This window comes from Sturnira hondurensis, unplaced genomic scaffold (genome assembly GCF_014824575.4).
Source record: "Sturnira hondurensis isolate 20B ecotype Veracruz unplaced genomic scaffold, ASM1482457v3 Scaffold0004751, whole genome shotgun sequence".
In the NCBI taxonomy this organism is placed as follows: Eukaryota; Metazoa; Chordata; class Mammalia; order Chiroptera; family Phyllostomidae; genus Sturnira; species Sturnira hondurensis.
In genome coordinates this window covers 49,931-67,237 of record NW_028077382.1, presented here as the reverse complement: position 1 = coordinate 67,237, position 17,307 = coordinate 49,931, and the positions used below count along the sequence as shown (strand labels likewise).

General features: G+C 42.7%; 1 protein-coding gene across 5 annotated transcripts; it reads right to left on the bottom strand.

The window, feature by feature from the left end:
* Positions 1-8,262: 8,262 nt before the first annotated feature.
* On the bottom strand, positions 8,263-16,526 carry LOC118986965 (tripartite motif-containing protein 10). 5 transcript variants are annotated; one of them, XM_037046011.1, is made up of 8 exons: positions 16,093-16,525; positions 15,485-15,971; positions 14,257-14,352; positions 13,447-13,677; positions 12,768-12,790; positions 12,341-12,456; positions 11,148-11,180; positions 8,263-10,099 (listed from the first exon to the last, which is right to left on the bottom strand). In XM_037046011.1, exons 2-8 carry the CDS (start codon positions 15,908-15,910, stop codon positions 9,582-9,584), a joined length of 1,443 nt encoding a protein of 480 aa, XP_036901906.1. In that variant the 5' UTR covers positions 15,911-15,971; positions 16,093-16,525; the 3' UTR covers positions 8,263-9,581. The 5 variants fall into 5 exon arrangements, with proteins under 5 accessions (XP_036901906.1, XP_036901907.1, XP_036901909.1 ...); XM_037046012.1 differs by having other exon boundaries at positions 16,150-16,525; XM_037046014.1 differs by having other exon boundaries at positions 16,292-16,525.
* Between the last annotated feature and the right edge of the window lie 781 nt (positions 16,527-17,307).

Genomic DNA, 17,307 nt, shown 5'->3' with positions numbered 1-17,307 from the left:
TTTTGTTTATGGTGTAAGTTGGTGGTCAAGTTTCTTTTTTTTTTTTTGTACGTATCTCTCCAGCAATCCCAACACCATTTGTTGAAGAGGCTATTTTTACTCCATTTTATGTTCTTGCCCCCTTTGTCAAATATTAATTGAATATAGAGACTTGGGTTTATATCTGGGCTCTCTAACCTGTTCCATTGGTTGATGTGTCTGTTGTTACACCAGTACCAGGCTGTTTTGATTACAGTGGCCATGTAATACAGTTTGATACCAGGTATTGTGATCCCTCCTACTTTCTTCTTCTTTTTCAAAATTGCTTCAGCTATTTGAGGTCACTTATGGTTCCATATACATTTCTGAAGTGTTTGTTCTATGTCTGTGAAATATGCTATTGGTACTTTAATAGGGATTTCATTGAATCTATAAAATGCTTTGGGTAGTATGGACATTTTAATGATGTTAATTCTTCCAATCCATGAACACGGTATATGCTTGCATTTCATTGTGTCTTCCTTAATTTCTTTCTTCAGTGTTGTGTAGTTTTCTGAGTACAGGTCTTTTACCTCTTTGGATGGGTTTATTCATGAATATTTTTTTTCTTGTTGCTATATCAAATGGGATTTTCCCCTGGTTTCTGTTTATGATATTTCATTGTTGGTGTACAAAAATGCCCTTGATTTCTGAATATTGACTTTGTATCCCATTGCTTTGCCAAATTCATTTATTAGGTTGAGCAGTTTTTTGGTGGAGTCTCTAGGATTTTCTACGTACGCTATCATGTCATCTGCAAACAATGACAGGTTTGTTTCCTCTTTTCCAATTTGGATGCTTTTATTTTTTTCTGGTATGATTGCTGTGGCCAGGACTTCCAGTACTATGTTGAATAGAAGTGATGAAATCAGACATCCTTGTCTTGTTCCCGATCTTAGTGGGAAAGCTTTTAGTTTTTGCCCATTAAGTATGATGTTGGCTGAGGTTTCTCGTGTACGGTCGTTATTAGCTTGAGAAATGCTCCATTTATTCCCACTTTGCTGAGTGTTTTTATCATAAATGGGTGCTGTACTTTATCAAATGCTTTTTCAACATCTATTGATATGATCACGTGATTTTTTCTTTCCTTTTGTTTATGTGATGTATTACATTTATTGACTTGTGAGTATTGTACCATCCTCACACCCCAGGAGTGAATTCCACTTGATCATGGTGTATGATATTTTCATCTTATTTCTGGATGCAGTTTGCCAATATTTTATTGAGGATTTTAGTGTCTATATTCATCAGTGATATTGGCCTGAAGTTTTCTTTCTTTGTTATGTCTTTATCTGGTTTTGGGAATAGGATGATTCTGGCTTCATAAAAAAAACTTTGGGAGTCTTCTGTTTTCTTGCAGTTTTTGGAACAGTCTGTGAAGGATAGGGGTTAGCTCTTCCTTATGCTTTATAGAGTTCTCCTGTGAAACCATATCCAGTTCAGGGCTTTTGTGTGTTAGGAGTTTTTTGATTACTGCTTCAATTTTGTCAGCTGTTATTGGTCTGTTCAGGCTTTCTGCTTCTTCTTAATTCAGCTTTGGAAGATTTTTTCCCTAGAAATTTGTCCATTTCACCCAGGTTGTCAAATTTCATGCCATATGGTTCTTCATAGTAATTTCTTACAATCCATTGTATTTCTGTGGTATCAGTTGTAATCTCTCCTCTTTCATTTCTGATTGTGTTTATTTGGGTCCTCTCTCTTTTTTTCCTGATGAATCTGCTTGAAGGCTTGTTGATTTTGTTTATCTTCTCAGTGCACCAGCTGCTGGATTCATTGATCCTTAGAATTGTGCTTTTAGTCTCCATGTCATTTAATTCTGCTCTGATCTTGCTTATTTCCTTCCTTCTACTTGCTCTGGGCTGTCTTTGTTGTTGTTCCTCCATTTCTTGTAGGTATGGGGTAGATTGTTTATTTTAAATGTTTCTGTCTTTTCTAGATAGGCCTGTATCACTATGAACTTCCCTCTCAGGACTGCCTTCTCTGTGTACCATAAGCTTGGATTGTTGAGTTCATTTTCATTAGTTTCCAGAAACTTTTTTTTATTTCTTACTTGATCTCATGCTGAACCCATTCATTGTTTAATAGTGTGCTATTCAATCTCCATTAGCATGAGTGTTTTTGAGTTTTTTTCTTGAGATTGGTTTCTGGTTTCACTCCCTTGTAGTTGAAGAAAATGCTTGATATGATTTCAATTTTCTTGAATTTTTGAGGCTTGTTTTGTGTCCTATCATGGGGTCTATCTTTGAAACTCTTCCATGCACATTGGAAAATAATTTGTATTTTGCTTCTTTGAGATGAGAGCTTTTATATGTATATATCAGTTAAGTCCATTTGATCTGGTGTGTCATTCAATGCCACAGTATCCTTTTTGACATTTTGCTTGGAACATCTGTCATTGTTGACTGGAGGGTATTAAAATCTCTTAGTATAGGTGTGTTGTTGTCTGTATCTTTCTTAAAGTCCTCCAAGATTTTCCTTATGTATTTGGGTGGTCTTATGTTGGGTGCAGATATGTTTGTGTTCTTGATGGATTCTTCCCTTAAGTATTATGAAGTGTCCTTCAGTGTCTCTTTTTATGGCATTTGTTTGGAAGTCTATTTTGTCTGATAGAAGTATTGTTACCCTGGCTTTTTTCCCCCTGTCCATTTGCTTGGAATATTTTTTTCTAACCCTTCACTTTAGTCTGTGTAAGTCTTTTGTTCTGGGGTGGGTCTTTCATAGGCAGCACATCCACAAGTCATGTTTATTATCCAGTCAGCCTATGTCTTTTGATTGGAACATTTGATCCATTAACATTAAGGTTATTATTGATAGGTTATTCATTGCCATTTCCCCTTTTGTACCTGTGTTTGTTTTTCTCTCTTGTCTTTTTCTTCATTTTCTTAAAGCATTTCCTTTTACATATTTTGCAGTGCTGGTTTGGTGGAGATATATTCTTGCAGCCTTCTTTTGTCTGGGAAGCTTCTAATTTTACCTTCCATTTTAAATGAGAGCCTTGCTGGGTAGAGCCTTCTGGGTTGCAGTCCTTTGCTTTTTCATTACTTGGAATATTTCTTTCCACTCACTTCTGGCTTGTTGCGTTTCTGTTGAGAAATTAGCTGCTAGCCTTGTCAGGGCTCCCTTGTATGTTACCTCTTGTTTCTGCCTTGCTGCTTTTATGATTATCTCTTTGTGCTTAAAATTTGTCATTTTAATTATGATGTGTCTTAGAGTAGGCCTCTGTGGGTTCCTCTTGATGGGACCCTTTGTGCTTCCTGAACATGCATTGCTTTCCCCTGCCCAGGTTAGGGAATTTTCTGTCATTATTTTTTTCAAACAGGTTTTCTGTCCCTTGCTCCTTTTCTTCTCCTTCTGGTATTCCTATGATTCCAATATTGTTGTATTTCATGTTGTCCTGAAGTTCTCTTAAGCTATCCTCATACTTTTTTATGTTTTTACATGCAGCTGTTCTACATGGGTGTTTCTTTCTGCTATGTCTTCCAGCACACTAATTCATTCCTCAGCTTCATTTAGCATTCTTGTAATTTCTTCTAGTGTATTTTTTAATTTCAGATATTGTATTCTTCCTTTTTTTCTTGGTTCTTATTTATAGTTTCTATTTCATTTTTCATGCTGTTATAGATCCCAATCAGTTCCTTGAGCATCCTTATAACCATTTTTCCAAATTCTATGTCTCATAGTGTGCGTGCCTCAATTTCATTAGCTCATTTATGAGGGATTCTCCCATGTCTTTCAATTGGGGATTCTTTCTTTTCTCCCCATTTTAGGTGACTCTTATTTTTTTGTTTCCATGTCTCAGAATGCTCTGCTTTGTCAGCTGTCTTTGTGAGGTAGATTTCTGTGGTAGGAGTTCTGTGGCACTCAGCTGTGTGATATCTTTGATCTCCTTGTCTGGATGCTCTGGGGTTGCTCTTTATTCCATTTGTGTTGGCTCTCTTGTTGTACCTGGGCTTTACGTGTTCGTGGGTTCTCCCCTCCAGCAGGCTTACAGGTAGTCACAAATCCCACCTTGTCTTGTATGCTGTTGTTTCAGTGTTGGTTAACAAGGTAGTATTACCAAACAACCAAATCTATGTCAGCAAAAAGAACCCCCTGCCACATCAGCAATCTCAACCACAGTTGAGAAAAGATTAGTAAAGGTGAAGAGAGACTACAGATATTATAATATATGACAAAGGGAATATGAGATGACTAAAAGAGGGAAAATGTTATTGAGTGGGTAGAGAGGAGAGAACTGATAGGTCTAGAGATAGAACCAAGGCAAAGAAAGGGAGAGAACAAATTTTAAAATGCAAGTAAAACACAGAAGGGCAATGGGAACAAAGGGGTAAGAAAACGGAAAAGTATACTATGAGGTCTGAAGTAAAATCAAAAAGTAATTAGATCAATGAGAGCAAAATTGCAGAAAAACCACAGCAGGATCGATACCAGTGACTGCTAAATGGATTTTAGTAAAGGTGGAACAGAAATAAGAATATTGTACAAAAGTGACAAGTGAGTATGAGATGTCTACCACAAAAAAATTATTTTCAGGGGATAGGGGAAGCAAACTAATAATAAGGAGTAAAGCCCAGGTTGAGAGTGAAGGGGAGAAAAGAAAAAGAAAAAATGAAATTAAATACCTCACTTGACTGATCAGGGGCAATGGGGAAGGCAAAATGGAGTAAGATGGGGGAGAGTGTTCTATGGGATTTAAAGTACAAATAGTGAACAATTGGAGTTCCTTTGGAGAAGTACAGAAATAACCAGGGTGTTCTATTCAACTAGCTACTGTTTATAAAAGGTGGAAAAGAACTAAGAGTCTTATAAGAAGGGAAAAGAATGTGAGCTGACTTAAGAAAGAAAAGCGCTTATGTTAGGTGGAGGAGAAATAGTGACACTAAGGAAGAGGAACACAGAGTAGTGTGAGAGAAAATGAAGTTTACCACAACAGTAATAAAGTTCAGAAGATTTGCAAAATGGATTAAGCCCAGGGAAGGGTGCTGTGTGGGATTTTGAATAACAATAGTATGATAAAAATACATAATCTGAGTAAAACAAATAAAAGTAAAAGACCAAGAGTAGTGAGTTATTTGGAATACAAGTGAAATGAAAGAACAATTTAAATTCAATATGAAGGACAGAAGAACAAAATAAACAAAACCCTAAATGAATGAAAAGAATAAAGACTTTTTTTTAACATTCAAGTTCTGATGAAGCACAAGGTAAAATTTGTCTCCACTGTTGGAGTTCACTTTATGACTTCTTTTTGGATCTGTCTCTGGTTTTGTCACTGCTCCAGGTCATACTGTCTTACTCTTGAAGGGGTGCAGGGAAAATTAAAAACACATTGGTGGTTGTTAAGCCTGAGCAGCTGGTTTTGCAGATCTTCCCAGCTCCGGCTGGTAGTTAGGGGTTATGGCAGTTAGGGGTTAGGCTCCATCTCTCCAGGGGTTTGGCAAGGAAGTGAAGCTCAGTCTGCGTTAAACAATCACAAGTGCTCAGTTTCCAGCCCACATCCTCAGAGCACTGTATGACCTGCACTCTCCACTCTGTGCCATTGTGCTGGATTTATGCCAAAAGACCACCTCACTTTGCGTCCCTTTGATCCTTCAGTAAGGTGCACTGAGTGGGAGCAAATTGCACTGACCACAGTCCTCTCTCTTTGATGGCCAGACAGCTGTGTGCATGGTCCCTGATCAGTGCATCTCAGTTCCCCTTTTGAAAGTAGTCCCTTTGGCTTCAGTTTCCCATTTGAAAAGTCTTTTTAGGCACCACTGCCATTCCTCCATTGCCTGACTTTCCACAGACTCCAACTCTCTGGCAAGTTCACAGTCTACCTCAGACATAGCCAATCATGGTCCACCTCTTCTCTCAGTTCCAGGTGCCACCAGGATTTCCACCCCACCTCTGGCACTGTCCCAGCCAGCTGGTAACCTACAACCTGGCCTGGGTGCACTGCCAGCTTTTTCATCTCCTGCAACTTTGCACTTTCAAGTCTCTCCTGGGGTGAGTCTGCCATTTACCAGCTCTCAGAGTGGACGGAGCTGCTATGCTGCTATCACTGATGCAGCTAGCTCTCTTCCGATGATTCCCCTGCAGCAGCCTGTTTTCTGGCAATACATCGAGGGAATTTCCCTGTCCCCATCTGCCTATGAAACCTCCTTACCACCCATTTTGAAGCACCCTCTGCACACTTTGGCTTCCAAACTGCTTATCAGTTAAAATTCTGTTGGCTGTTCACTTTGTCCTTCAGAATATCAGCTAAGTGTTCCTGCTGGATGCACAAGCAAGAGAGCTCAGCTCCCACCTACTTCGCCGCCATCTTCTCTGATAAAGATCTTATCAAAGAGGGATAATAATAATCACTGAACATCAACTTCTCTCAAAAATTCAGAATGGCTCTGTAGTGAACACACCATCAATCAAGGGGCAGAGGGTGTCAGCAGCAGAAGGGTTAGACCTGCCCACTTGGCCATGGACTGGAGCAAAAGTCTGTAACCTGGGTTGTACATGGCTACAGGATAGTCCAGCTCTATGCTCCGTGGACCAAAGGTCCCCTCTCTACCAGGTCTTGGGCATACAGAAGCAGTGTTACATAATGATAATGAGCAAACTTGAGAGCCAGACCATCTGAAGTCCAGTGTCTGTTACTGTTCAATGTATATATCATGTGTTATTGCTGTGCTAGTCACTGCTTGCTGGCTGAGGACCAGTTAGTCCACATCCACGTCTCAGTTCTCTCATGCATAAAATGAGGATCCTAATGATACGACCTGCCTCCTAAGGTTGTTGTGAAAATTAAATGAGTTAAAATGTAAAATATTTGCTGCAGTGACCGGCCAAAGTGAGCTCTAGATGTGTTTGTTATTACTTTTAGCATTTTAAAATCTCCAGTTCTCACTTTGAAACCTGTTTATGCCCCCTCAACATTCTGACCACAACTATAACTGCCCACAAGGTCACGCTAATGATGGAAAATTTCATTTTCCTTATTTACATGTCTGCTCTATTTCCTATTACTGAAACTAACTTGAGTCTCCATTCTTTGTACTAGAAAGTGCTTCTATAATGTAAGCTGTGAAAAAACTCAGGTATAAACTTGTGGCTGTCACAAGTATGTACCACTGCTTTGGAGTCTTAGAGAGGGTGATTGGGAGGATGGGGCCTCTAGACTTCAGGATTTCCCTTGGGAGGGAGCCTGAGTCCAGACTCTGTGACAAGCTGAGCTGCCTTTTCTTGAAGTCATCATGTTTGGGGATCCACTTCCCCTGAGCTGAGTCCACACTCCAAAACAGGTAAACTTCAAGTAAAATTATCCTATGAGAGGAGGAGGTGCTGATAAGCTAACATGAGTATTTTCTGAGTGTAAGAAATACAAATTGTCTTTCTGAATCCAAGTCACTCATAGGATGTGGCCAACATTACAATATTCACCAAGACTCACCAGGACCCACCAGGAACACAGCAGTGCAGCATCATAGTAAAAAACTCAAGGTAGACATCAGTTAAAATCCTGGTTGCATGATGTTGGCTAAGCAAAAATCCAAACTCACTAGGTCTCAGCTTTCTTAACTTTAAAATGGGGGTGATAATAGAAGCTACCTCTTAGAGTTACCTACATTGGGTGACATAATGTGTGTGAAGTCTTCCAGCTGGTCATTTTAAAGGACCCAGCAAGACCCAATAAGAATAAACAAAGATACAATCCCCTTTTTGGTGATATCTGAGATTTGAGGGCTTTGAATATGTTTCATCATTATATAGGGGCATGTAAGAATCTAGGTTTTTTATATAAAACATTTATATGAAATATTGAGCACACCCAGGAAAAGCAATTTAGGCCCCCTCTAATTCTGGCTCCTGATCTCCACATCTTTTCTACCTACCAAACTGAGGATGAAGAATAGAACTTCCCAAATGACTTCTAAGTCTGGGCTTCAGAATGCTGTGCCCTCTCCCTTGAGGTTGCTCCTTGGGTGGTTCACTCCTCCCCGGAGCCCCAGGAGGGAAGATGATAGAACACTTTAGTTTATGTCTGATCAGAACAAACAGATAATTTTAAAGAGATTGCCTGTGAAGATGTTTAAGCAAAATAAATGACAATACCAACAAGAGTTAGAAAATAAAATGTGTTATAACAATATTTTTATTGTGCATAAGATTTAAAACCCCACCTTGGGACAACTAAAACCATGTTCCAAATTCTAGGCAGCCATGTATTAGTGCTCATCCCTGTCCCAGAATCAGCACCAGGCAAGGGGATTTCTGGAGCCACCAGTATTCATTAGTTTCTTCACACCACATGTGGTCAGTCACAGCCTCTCCCAATACCACCAGGCTTCCTATCTCTCCTATAGCTCTTCACTCAGATGCACACATCTCCAAATCCCAATTCTCTTTTTTCTCCCATCTCACCCCTCAAATGCCACTTCTTGTCCAGCCCTAGAGGAGCCTCTGTTCTTTGGGTTAAAGGTCACAGGTCAAATTCATCCCCCTGCCTCCACCCAGCACACGGGTTAAGATGGTGCTATTTCTGTTCCCACAGATGAGCTATATGAGACCCATTTCTTCCTGCCATCTCATTCCTTTCATTGCATTCCTTGATCTCAGGTGGTCATCAACAGATAAGAAAGAGGATTTTCCCCAAGGGTTGAATGTCATCCTTGGGTTATGGTTTATGGCCAGGCCTCCTTTGTCTTCCTCCTACTGAGGTCCTACATCTTCCTCTCAGCCAGAAGTGACACCACTGGGAGGAGAGAGGCATCGAGTCCAGTCAGGGGTAGGGATGGCAGCATGTCTGTTCATGAGGACAATGGATATGACCCAGCATCCTGTAGGTTATAGATCCTGCAGGTTCTGTCATTCCTTCTTAAGATGCTTCCTCCCACTTTTCCTCATTCATCACACTCATCTTTTAGACTCACTTTTTCCAAAAAGCCATGCTCAACTCACCTTCTGCTCTCCAAGATGGATTATGCTCCCTCATCTGAGTTTCCCTTACACCCAGGTCACACCCCTAACACAGCACTCATTACCTAATAGTATAATTTCCTGTTCTTGTCTCTGTCTCTTCCCATGAGCGCATACAAACAACGGAAAAGCTTTTTTTTCTTTATTTTCATGTCCCCAATGGCTACCATGCTGCTTGGTTTATAATTAGCACAGAATAAATGTGTCTTGAGGATATGAGTAAATAAACCCTATTATTTTGGGATGAAAATAAGATGAAGAGAGGTGAGATGCCCTACTTAAGACTGCAGGATTGGTTGGTTATAAGGCCAGGACTAGAACCCATGTCTTCTGGCTACACATTTCATATTCCTTCTTCTACACAGCTCCTTCTGCACTGGTGGGGGTGGTGGTAGGATAGCTGGTAGTGGTCCAAGTCTCCAGACTATCTACTGAGCAGTGAGCAAATGGTTTGATCAGCAGACTGAAGGTCATCCCATTTTGTCCTTGCTGAAGTCCTGACTCCATTATATCATCTAAAGCCATGATATCTGTTTCAAGTCTACCAGGTGACCCAGTCCATACAGTCATCTCTTTGAGTCTTGTACCTAGAGGAAGCTAACTTCACAATCTTAGGAGCTCAGGAAGAAACTGGACCCTCGGCCCCAGAGTCCAAAGAAGGGGAACACCTTCTGGGTGAAGGAGGTGGTGAAAGTGTAGATGGGTTCTTGGGTAACAGCATTGAGAAAGGTCACCCAGCCCACTTCATAGTCAAGAGACACCCTCACCTGTCGGGGCTGCTCCTTCAGGGCAAGCCGTGTGGGGAAGGAGCCAAGGGCTGAGACGAAGCCCCACGCCAGCCTCATGGCCCACACCCCCTCCTCTGGCCTAAGCCGAAGCTCTCCTTTCCGCCGCACGTCCTCACTGACCACACCTATAGTGCAGCTGCCACCATGAGTCAAGTCTACATTCACCACCCAGGTGTGTCTGCCCCCCGTGAAACCACCATGGGCCAGGACACAGGTGGCCCGGTCAAAACGCTGTGGGTTGTCTGGCGAGTTCTGCCATTTGTAGGAGAACCGAGCCCGCTGGTGGTCCTCAGACAAGAGGAGCTTGGGGTGGGAAGTCTTGGGGTCTAGAGAGATGTGAGCTGTAGGGAAACCAAAAGGAACACAGATGTTAGCAGACATGTTATCTCCTTCAAGAAAAGCCTAAAAAGTCCCCCTGACACCCACCTGTTAGTGCTATTATTACCAACAACGTGTATAGTTTCTAAGCAAACCAGCACCTGGGAACTTGTTAGAAATGGGCTCTCAGGCTTCATGCATATCACCTGAACTGGAATCTGTATCTTTAACAAGGTCTTCAGGTGATGGGTGTGCATGTGAAAGCCCGAAAAGCCTGCCCCAAAGGATGAGTCATCCCCAGTGTTTTTGCTCCTTCATTCTGATTCTGCCGTTCTGTCACCTGGAGGAGGATTGATGCTCACACTGGGCTGCCTCCTCCAACCTCATGCTGCTGACACATCTGTCCCTCTCCTGTATTTGGTACTTGGAGGGCATAGCTGCTTCCTTTCTGTCCACACCTATGGTCATTCAGACTTTGCTCCTGGCTCACCGCAGGTTATTCGTTCTGCCTCAGTAAATCAAAAACCTTCAGGGTCTGAAGGCCACTTTCTAACAACAAAAACTTCTGAAGACCCCTGCATATTATGACTTTTAGTACCCATACATTGAGACAAAGTGATAAATTCAGATATGTGCTTGGTTCAGAGAGTTCCTTCCTACAGCTCTGTGACTTCTCAGGGTCTTTGGCTGATAGTGAACAACAGCCTTGAGTGGAATCTACTCTGTTCATTTCTTCCCCCACCAGCTGTCCTCCTTCTGACAACTTTGAGGGAGGAGAGGCAACTGACCATGGTTCTAAGAGTGTGATTCTAAACCCAGATCAAAGCTTCTGTCATCCAGGGCACCTTTCCTGATCCTATTTTGATTTAATCTTTCTACCCCCTCATCATGTGTAGATCAGAACAGGAGCCAGCTGTGTGGAAAGTGGGTGTACCTGTCCTTTGTTCTCTGGCAAGCCTTGCAAAGGTAATAATTTGTGTGTATTTATGTGGGAATGTATGTACGTGTGTGTGTATAACCTTTTCAATTTTAGATTCCTCTTTCCCTCCCATCCAGATATAGGCTGCTCACCTGGTTCATAGTCCAACTCAAAGCAGAGTTTTTCTGTACAGAGGAAATAAAGCAGGATGAGATTTCACTAGTCTCACAAAATCATAGAACAGTTAATGATGAAGAAACTGAGTCCCAGAGAAGAGAAGAGGCAGAGAAGAATGAGAGCTGGAACCCTCCAGACCAGTGTCCTAAACTCGAGCAGGTTTAAGTTTAGGACAACAATCATTTCTGACTCAGTTGACCTGGGTCAAACTGAGAATTTGCATGTGTAACAAGTTCACGGGGGCTGCTGCTGCTGCTAGCTGGGAGCCCACTTTGAAACCCATTCCCCTAACCCTAAGCAGATGATGCCCTGTCATGCTCACCTGTGTCCTCAGTGCTTCCCACAGAGCCAAGGACCCAGTAAATGCTAAAAAAGTACCTATTTAATGACTGGATACATGGGCTAAGTTATTTCTTCTGCTTGGAAATTTTTGAGATAGTCAAAGGACAGTCTTCTATTAGAATAAAATCTCTCACTACCAGGTCACTGGAAATGCTTGCAGGAAGTGAACTTGTGGGGAGAGTGTTTCTAGGGTGACACTTTTGTGGGTGGGTCTTTTAGAAATAGGTGGCATTATTCATGATGTCATGTGTGTCACAAGTAGCTGCTGGCAAAGAGCAACATTCCTGACTTTCACGACAAGTCCTCCACACCATCTCCAGCTACTCCCTGTTCCAGAAAAGGGGGCACAGTCCCCACAGGGTAGTCTAGCTCTGAGAACCAGAGTAACAGGGAAATGAGGCAAAGAGGAAAGAGGAAGGTCAGCATTTTTATACCACAGGGCAAAAAGAAATAGTGTTGCTGATTATTAATTAACAGTGTTCATCATCAAAAACTTATTATGTACTATGAATGCTTCTGTGGATTTTTAAATTATTGAGAATAATAGATTTTATTAATCATTATTGTTCTTACTGCTTAATGCCAATCAATCAGATTTGTTTGTTTTTCAAATCAGTTTTTTTCTATAAATCTCCACCTTTATTATTTCTTTTCATTGTCACATCATCCCAATAAGCAGATTTTATAAAGATCTGCAAATAAGGAGACCAAGGCACTGGAGGGTACAAGACTCTTGGAAGTGCCAGTGCTGGTCAGCAGAGTATAGGGCTGCTCCTACAGCCAGGTTTCATGCCCTGTGGTATGTGCAGGCCTGGGAAGCACTTACCCAGAAACAGCTTCACCTCCCTTTGCAGCAGGAAGACCTGATAGGGGAAGTCACGAATCCTCTGGCCCAGCTCAGGGGACACAGCCTCTGGTTTCCGGCACTTTCTAGTTTCACATCTAGGAGCACAGAATGGCAGAGTTGGGAATTTTCCTCCTCTGTGATACCTCCAGGCTCAACCAGTCACCTTCTAACTGGGCATGAAGATTCCAGTTCCAACAGGATGGACCCCATTGCTTGCTCTTGGGCAATACTATGCAGGCATGTGTATCTACCACTGTATATGGGAATGCATTTGAGTAAGTGAAAATGTACCTAAAATTTTTATCCTAAATATGAGACTGTCATAAATTTGTATGATACTAACTGGGCTTGTGGTACATGAGTGTATGCATGTGTTTCTGTGGGAAAGGAAAACTACATCACTTACCTTATCAGAGTGCTTCTGATATTCTAGAAGGAGAGAGAGAGAGAGAGAGCAGGGTTTCAGTTTCCATCTTCCTCCTCCCACTTTTCTTATAACCAGAAAAGACAAAATTCCATATTCTTAGCTCTGGATAGAAAAAGGACACCAAATCCAGAGTCACAGTGTTTTAGGCTTTCCGAGGCTTCCAGGATCATAGAGCCCAGCCCTTTTAGTGTATAGATCCAGATGGTGAAATGAACTGCCCCTGCTGTCAGAGGCAAAGGCAAGTATCACCCAAGGTCTCCTGTTTGGTGGTCTGAGTGTCTCCCCTTAAATCATGCTCCTTTCAGATATCTTGTTGACACCCCAATATCTCTCCTGCAGTGGGAGGAAATGAAACAGACAGGAAGAACTTCCTAACTGGTGGGCAGTGTCACAGAGAATAGTTTGCCTTGGAAGTAGCAGCTGACATTTGCATAGTACTTGATGTATTTCAAAGGCTGCTTTCATTTGCATTTACTGCTGCATCCTCACAGAACCCCTGTGAGGTAGAAAAAGAAAGTGCCTTTCCTATTTGATAGATGATAGCATGGAGAGACACAGACCAAGGAAGCGAGGACTAGAACTCGGAACTTCTGGTCCTGTGACCCATCTTCCACTGACTCTAGGGAGACCAGATGGGCAGAGCAGGGGCAGGTCTCACCGTCAGGAGCTCTCTGGCCGGCCTCTCCTTCTTCTCCTCCAGTTCTGCAATCAGTGTGCTAAACCGGCACATCTCCCTATTGACCAGGACATCAAACTCATCCTGTTGCTTCAGGATGTCCCCATCCAGTCTCTCCAGCTGTGCTAAGAGGATGCTGTGCTGCTGCTCCAGGACCTGGCTCAGGTGTGCAAACTCAGCGATCACTCTTTGTCTCTTGGTGGACACCTGAGTCTGAGGGGACCAGAGGAAAGGCCAACATGAAGTTATCCCTCCTCCTCCTTTTCTTCTTTTTTTTTCCTTAGTTCATTCCCATCTCCCTCCTGGCCCAGATCCACATCCTCCAAGGTTCATTGATAAATTAAAGTCCCCGACCCACCCAGGTCCCCAGGCAGACTTGGAAGAGCAGCCTACTTCCTTTCCACCTGCCACACTACTTCTGGGAACTAGACTATCCAGCATTGCCTCAGAGGAAGCAGAGGAGAGGCTCTGGGACACCCTACTTCCTGCCTTTTGCAAACTGCACATTATGTGCATAACACTAAGTTGCATTACAGGTACAATCCCATTTCAGTCCTTATAGAAATGCCATGAGGTAGTGAAAATTTTTAATCTCCACTTCACAGAAAAATAGAAATAATAGAGAGGTGCTAGAAGTCATTGAGCTAGTTAGTGTCAGAGTCAGGATTCAAATTCAGAATGACATCAAAGCCCTATATGCTGTGCTGTCTTGGGTTCAGAGAGGCACTGGCCTCTCTGAAGGAAGAGGAAGAGGAGGGAAGAGGGGAGGCCACGTAGGGGATGATGTCCTACCAGTAGGACTTGTATCCTTTGATTTTCTCTTGACTGAATCTCTTGAATCTCCTCTCTCTCTTTTCTTAGACACTCAAGACACTTCTGTATCTGTTCCTGGAGAGAAGGAACATAAAATATTTAAGATGGAAACATGGTTTGCTAAGGGTTGTCATCTTGTCCAACCCTCTGCTTCCAGAGAAAGTATGGTCCAAGGGAAGGAGCCACTCCCTCAGCTGACAATGTTTTAATTGTCCTTCACAGCTTACTCTCTTTGGATCATTTTCCTCTGGTTTTTATCATCTAAGAATTTTGATCAGGGTTTGGTCCTTTATCCTGTGTCAACACAGGCTGCAACTTGGTATTCCCACTTGAACCTTTCTTTCTTCAGGTAAAACACTGATTTATTTTGCCTTTAGTAAGTGGAATCTGGGATCTGTCCCCAGCTTGATGACCCCTTCTTTGAAATTATTTCAATTTTCTCATATGTCCCAAAAGGAGCACACCCAAACAACCCCCTCTTGTGAATGGAATTGATTTTTTGGTGTATGATTCTAAAGGGGAGAAGAAACTTAGACAATACAAAGATAATCAGTGAGCTGTTTTAAAATTGCTTGCTGTAGAATAGAGTTAGGAACAGGTACACACATGTAAATGTTTGTATAGGTAAATTTAAAAATACATATAGAACTCTCAACATCAAATACTAATTAATTGACACATAGATTCACTTATACTAAAAATACAATACACAACTAAAACTAGCACACACTCATTTAATGACAGATAAAATTATACACCACATATATTTTACCTTCTTATATACACATACCAATTCATTTACAAACATGAGCACTCAAACAGTAACATTTACACACTCAAATATTCAGCCCAAACACAGTACACACACTGGTAAACATGCAAACAATACATACCCATACCATATGTGCCATCATTGCCTCAAATACAAACTCACACGTGCTCAGACACACACACACACTCACATTTTGGTCATTCATCCTTTCAACAAGTACATACTTAGCTCCTCTTTTGTATTGGCCTTAAGTGAATAACATACACCATGCTTCAAACACAAACACACGGTCTTCCATGCCAGGGTCTGTTGCCTGGGTAATGACAGGGGTCAGGAGACAGAATTTGGCTCCATAGTGGCCCAACTAATCCACAGCTCTGCTCTGATTCTTAGTCCAGACCCACCCTGAAAAGGTCCCAGTTAGCCCTCTCCTACCCTATAGGGCCTTGCTGCTTCCTCCAGGAAGCGCACAGTATGGGCTCGGTGCTCCTCAGCCTCTCGGCACACCACGCACAACTGCATCTCATCATCCTCACAGAAGAAGTAGACCTTCTCCCCATGCTCCTGGCAGACATTGTCCTCTGTGCTCGGCCTGGACACCAGTTTGAGGCGCTCGATATTCTCTACCACACTGGCCAGCTGCCAGTTGGGCCGGAAGCTCCCTGAGCGGAAAGGCTCCTTGCAGAGTGGACAAGTGGGGGGTTCCTCAAGGTCTGGGCCCGGGATCTCACAGTAACGGGTGAGGCAGCCACGGCAGAAGTTGTGGCCACAGTCGATGGTGACCGGCTCCCTCAGGGAGCCTTGGCAGATGGGGCAGTTGACTTCATCCTCCAGGCTGGTCACAGAAGTGGCAGAGGCCATGGTGCTGCTGTGTTTGGAACCTCCTCAAGATCACCCTCTCTGCTTGGCTGAGGAAGAAGGGCTAGGAGAACAGTGAGAACATACATTCACATACACATGTGCATATAGCCAGGAACAGACACATCTTAAGTACACACTGACACCCACATGGTCATACACACACACAAGAGCAAGGCACCCACTTGCATTTCTGGTGGCCAGAGCTCTGCTGTCCTCCTCCCAAAGGAACAGACACACACCTTCTAATAGCAGCGTAGAAAAATAGCAGTGGTGGTGGAAGGAAAAGGGGTCACAGCATTGCAGAGACAACCTCAGTTCTCTCTGGACAAGCACACATGACCTGGGACAGGCAGTTCCTTCTGTCCATACAGAGACATTCACAGCAGAAGTGGTGGTATCTCAACTGTTCACAGTAGAAAGGGATCATTCTTCTTGTCACAGAAGCAGGGAGAACATGATGCCACCCCAGTCTCCTTGCCTATGGCCAGCTGTCTCCAGGCAGATGGGAGGTATCAGCCAACCCAGAGGAGTATGGGGACCCAGATAAGGCAGCTGTGCCAAGAACATGCTCAGGCTACTTTACCAGTGATGCCCTGGCTGGCCTGCCATAGGCTTCCAGAGAGGTGTGTGTGTGGGGGGAAGAGAAAGATAGCAGCAACAGCCTTTGTTTATGATGACTACATTCCTTACACTGAAACATAGGATCTTATTTTTAACTCCCACCTGCTATATTGCTATTAGGATATGAGCTGGGCTAACCCAGGCTATTTTTATGGGTGGCCATAATTTGCACTCAGATCTGTGTGTCTCAGAGTCATGCTGTCTGGTAAAAATACAATGTGAGCCACATATGCCATCTAAACTTTTCTCGTAGCCATAATATAAAATGTAAAAAGTGAAAACAATTTGACTATTTTATTTAGCCTCAAATCTATCATTTTAACATATAATCAATATAAAAATCAGTATTAAGCTATTCTTTTAAATCTGGGGCATATTTACACAGACAATGCATGTCACTTGGTACTGGCTGCCTCTCTACTTCCACAGCCACATGTGGCTGAGGGATTGCTGTGACAGCCCAGCTCCCAGGGGGCGTGCTCAGCTGGTAGGCAGGTAGGGTGGAAGAAAGGTGATGCATAAAACAGCTGATGTGCAAAGGCGGTGAGACAGGGTGAGGAAACCAGCAATGGGAAATTAAGCAATTAACCAGCAATGGGAAATTTGAAGGAGTTTTTCCTTGGTTTTAGTTACAGGTACAGGTGAGTGGATGAAGAACTGTGGCTGTTTGATCATTGTCTTGGCTGGGAGTCTCAGAAGAGCATAGGCTGAAAGTTGGCAAATTCAGATTGACCTCACCTCTGCATCTGTGTAGCTCTGCCACATAAGGGAAGTCA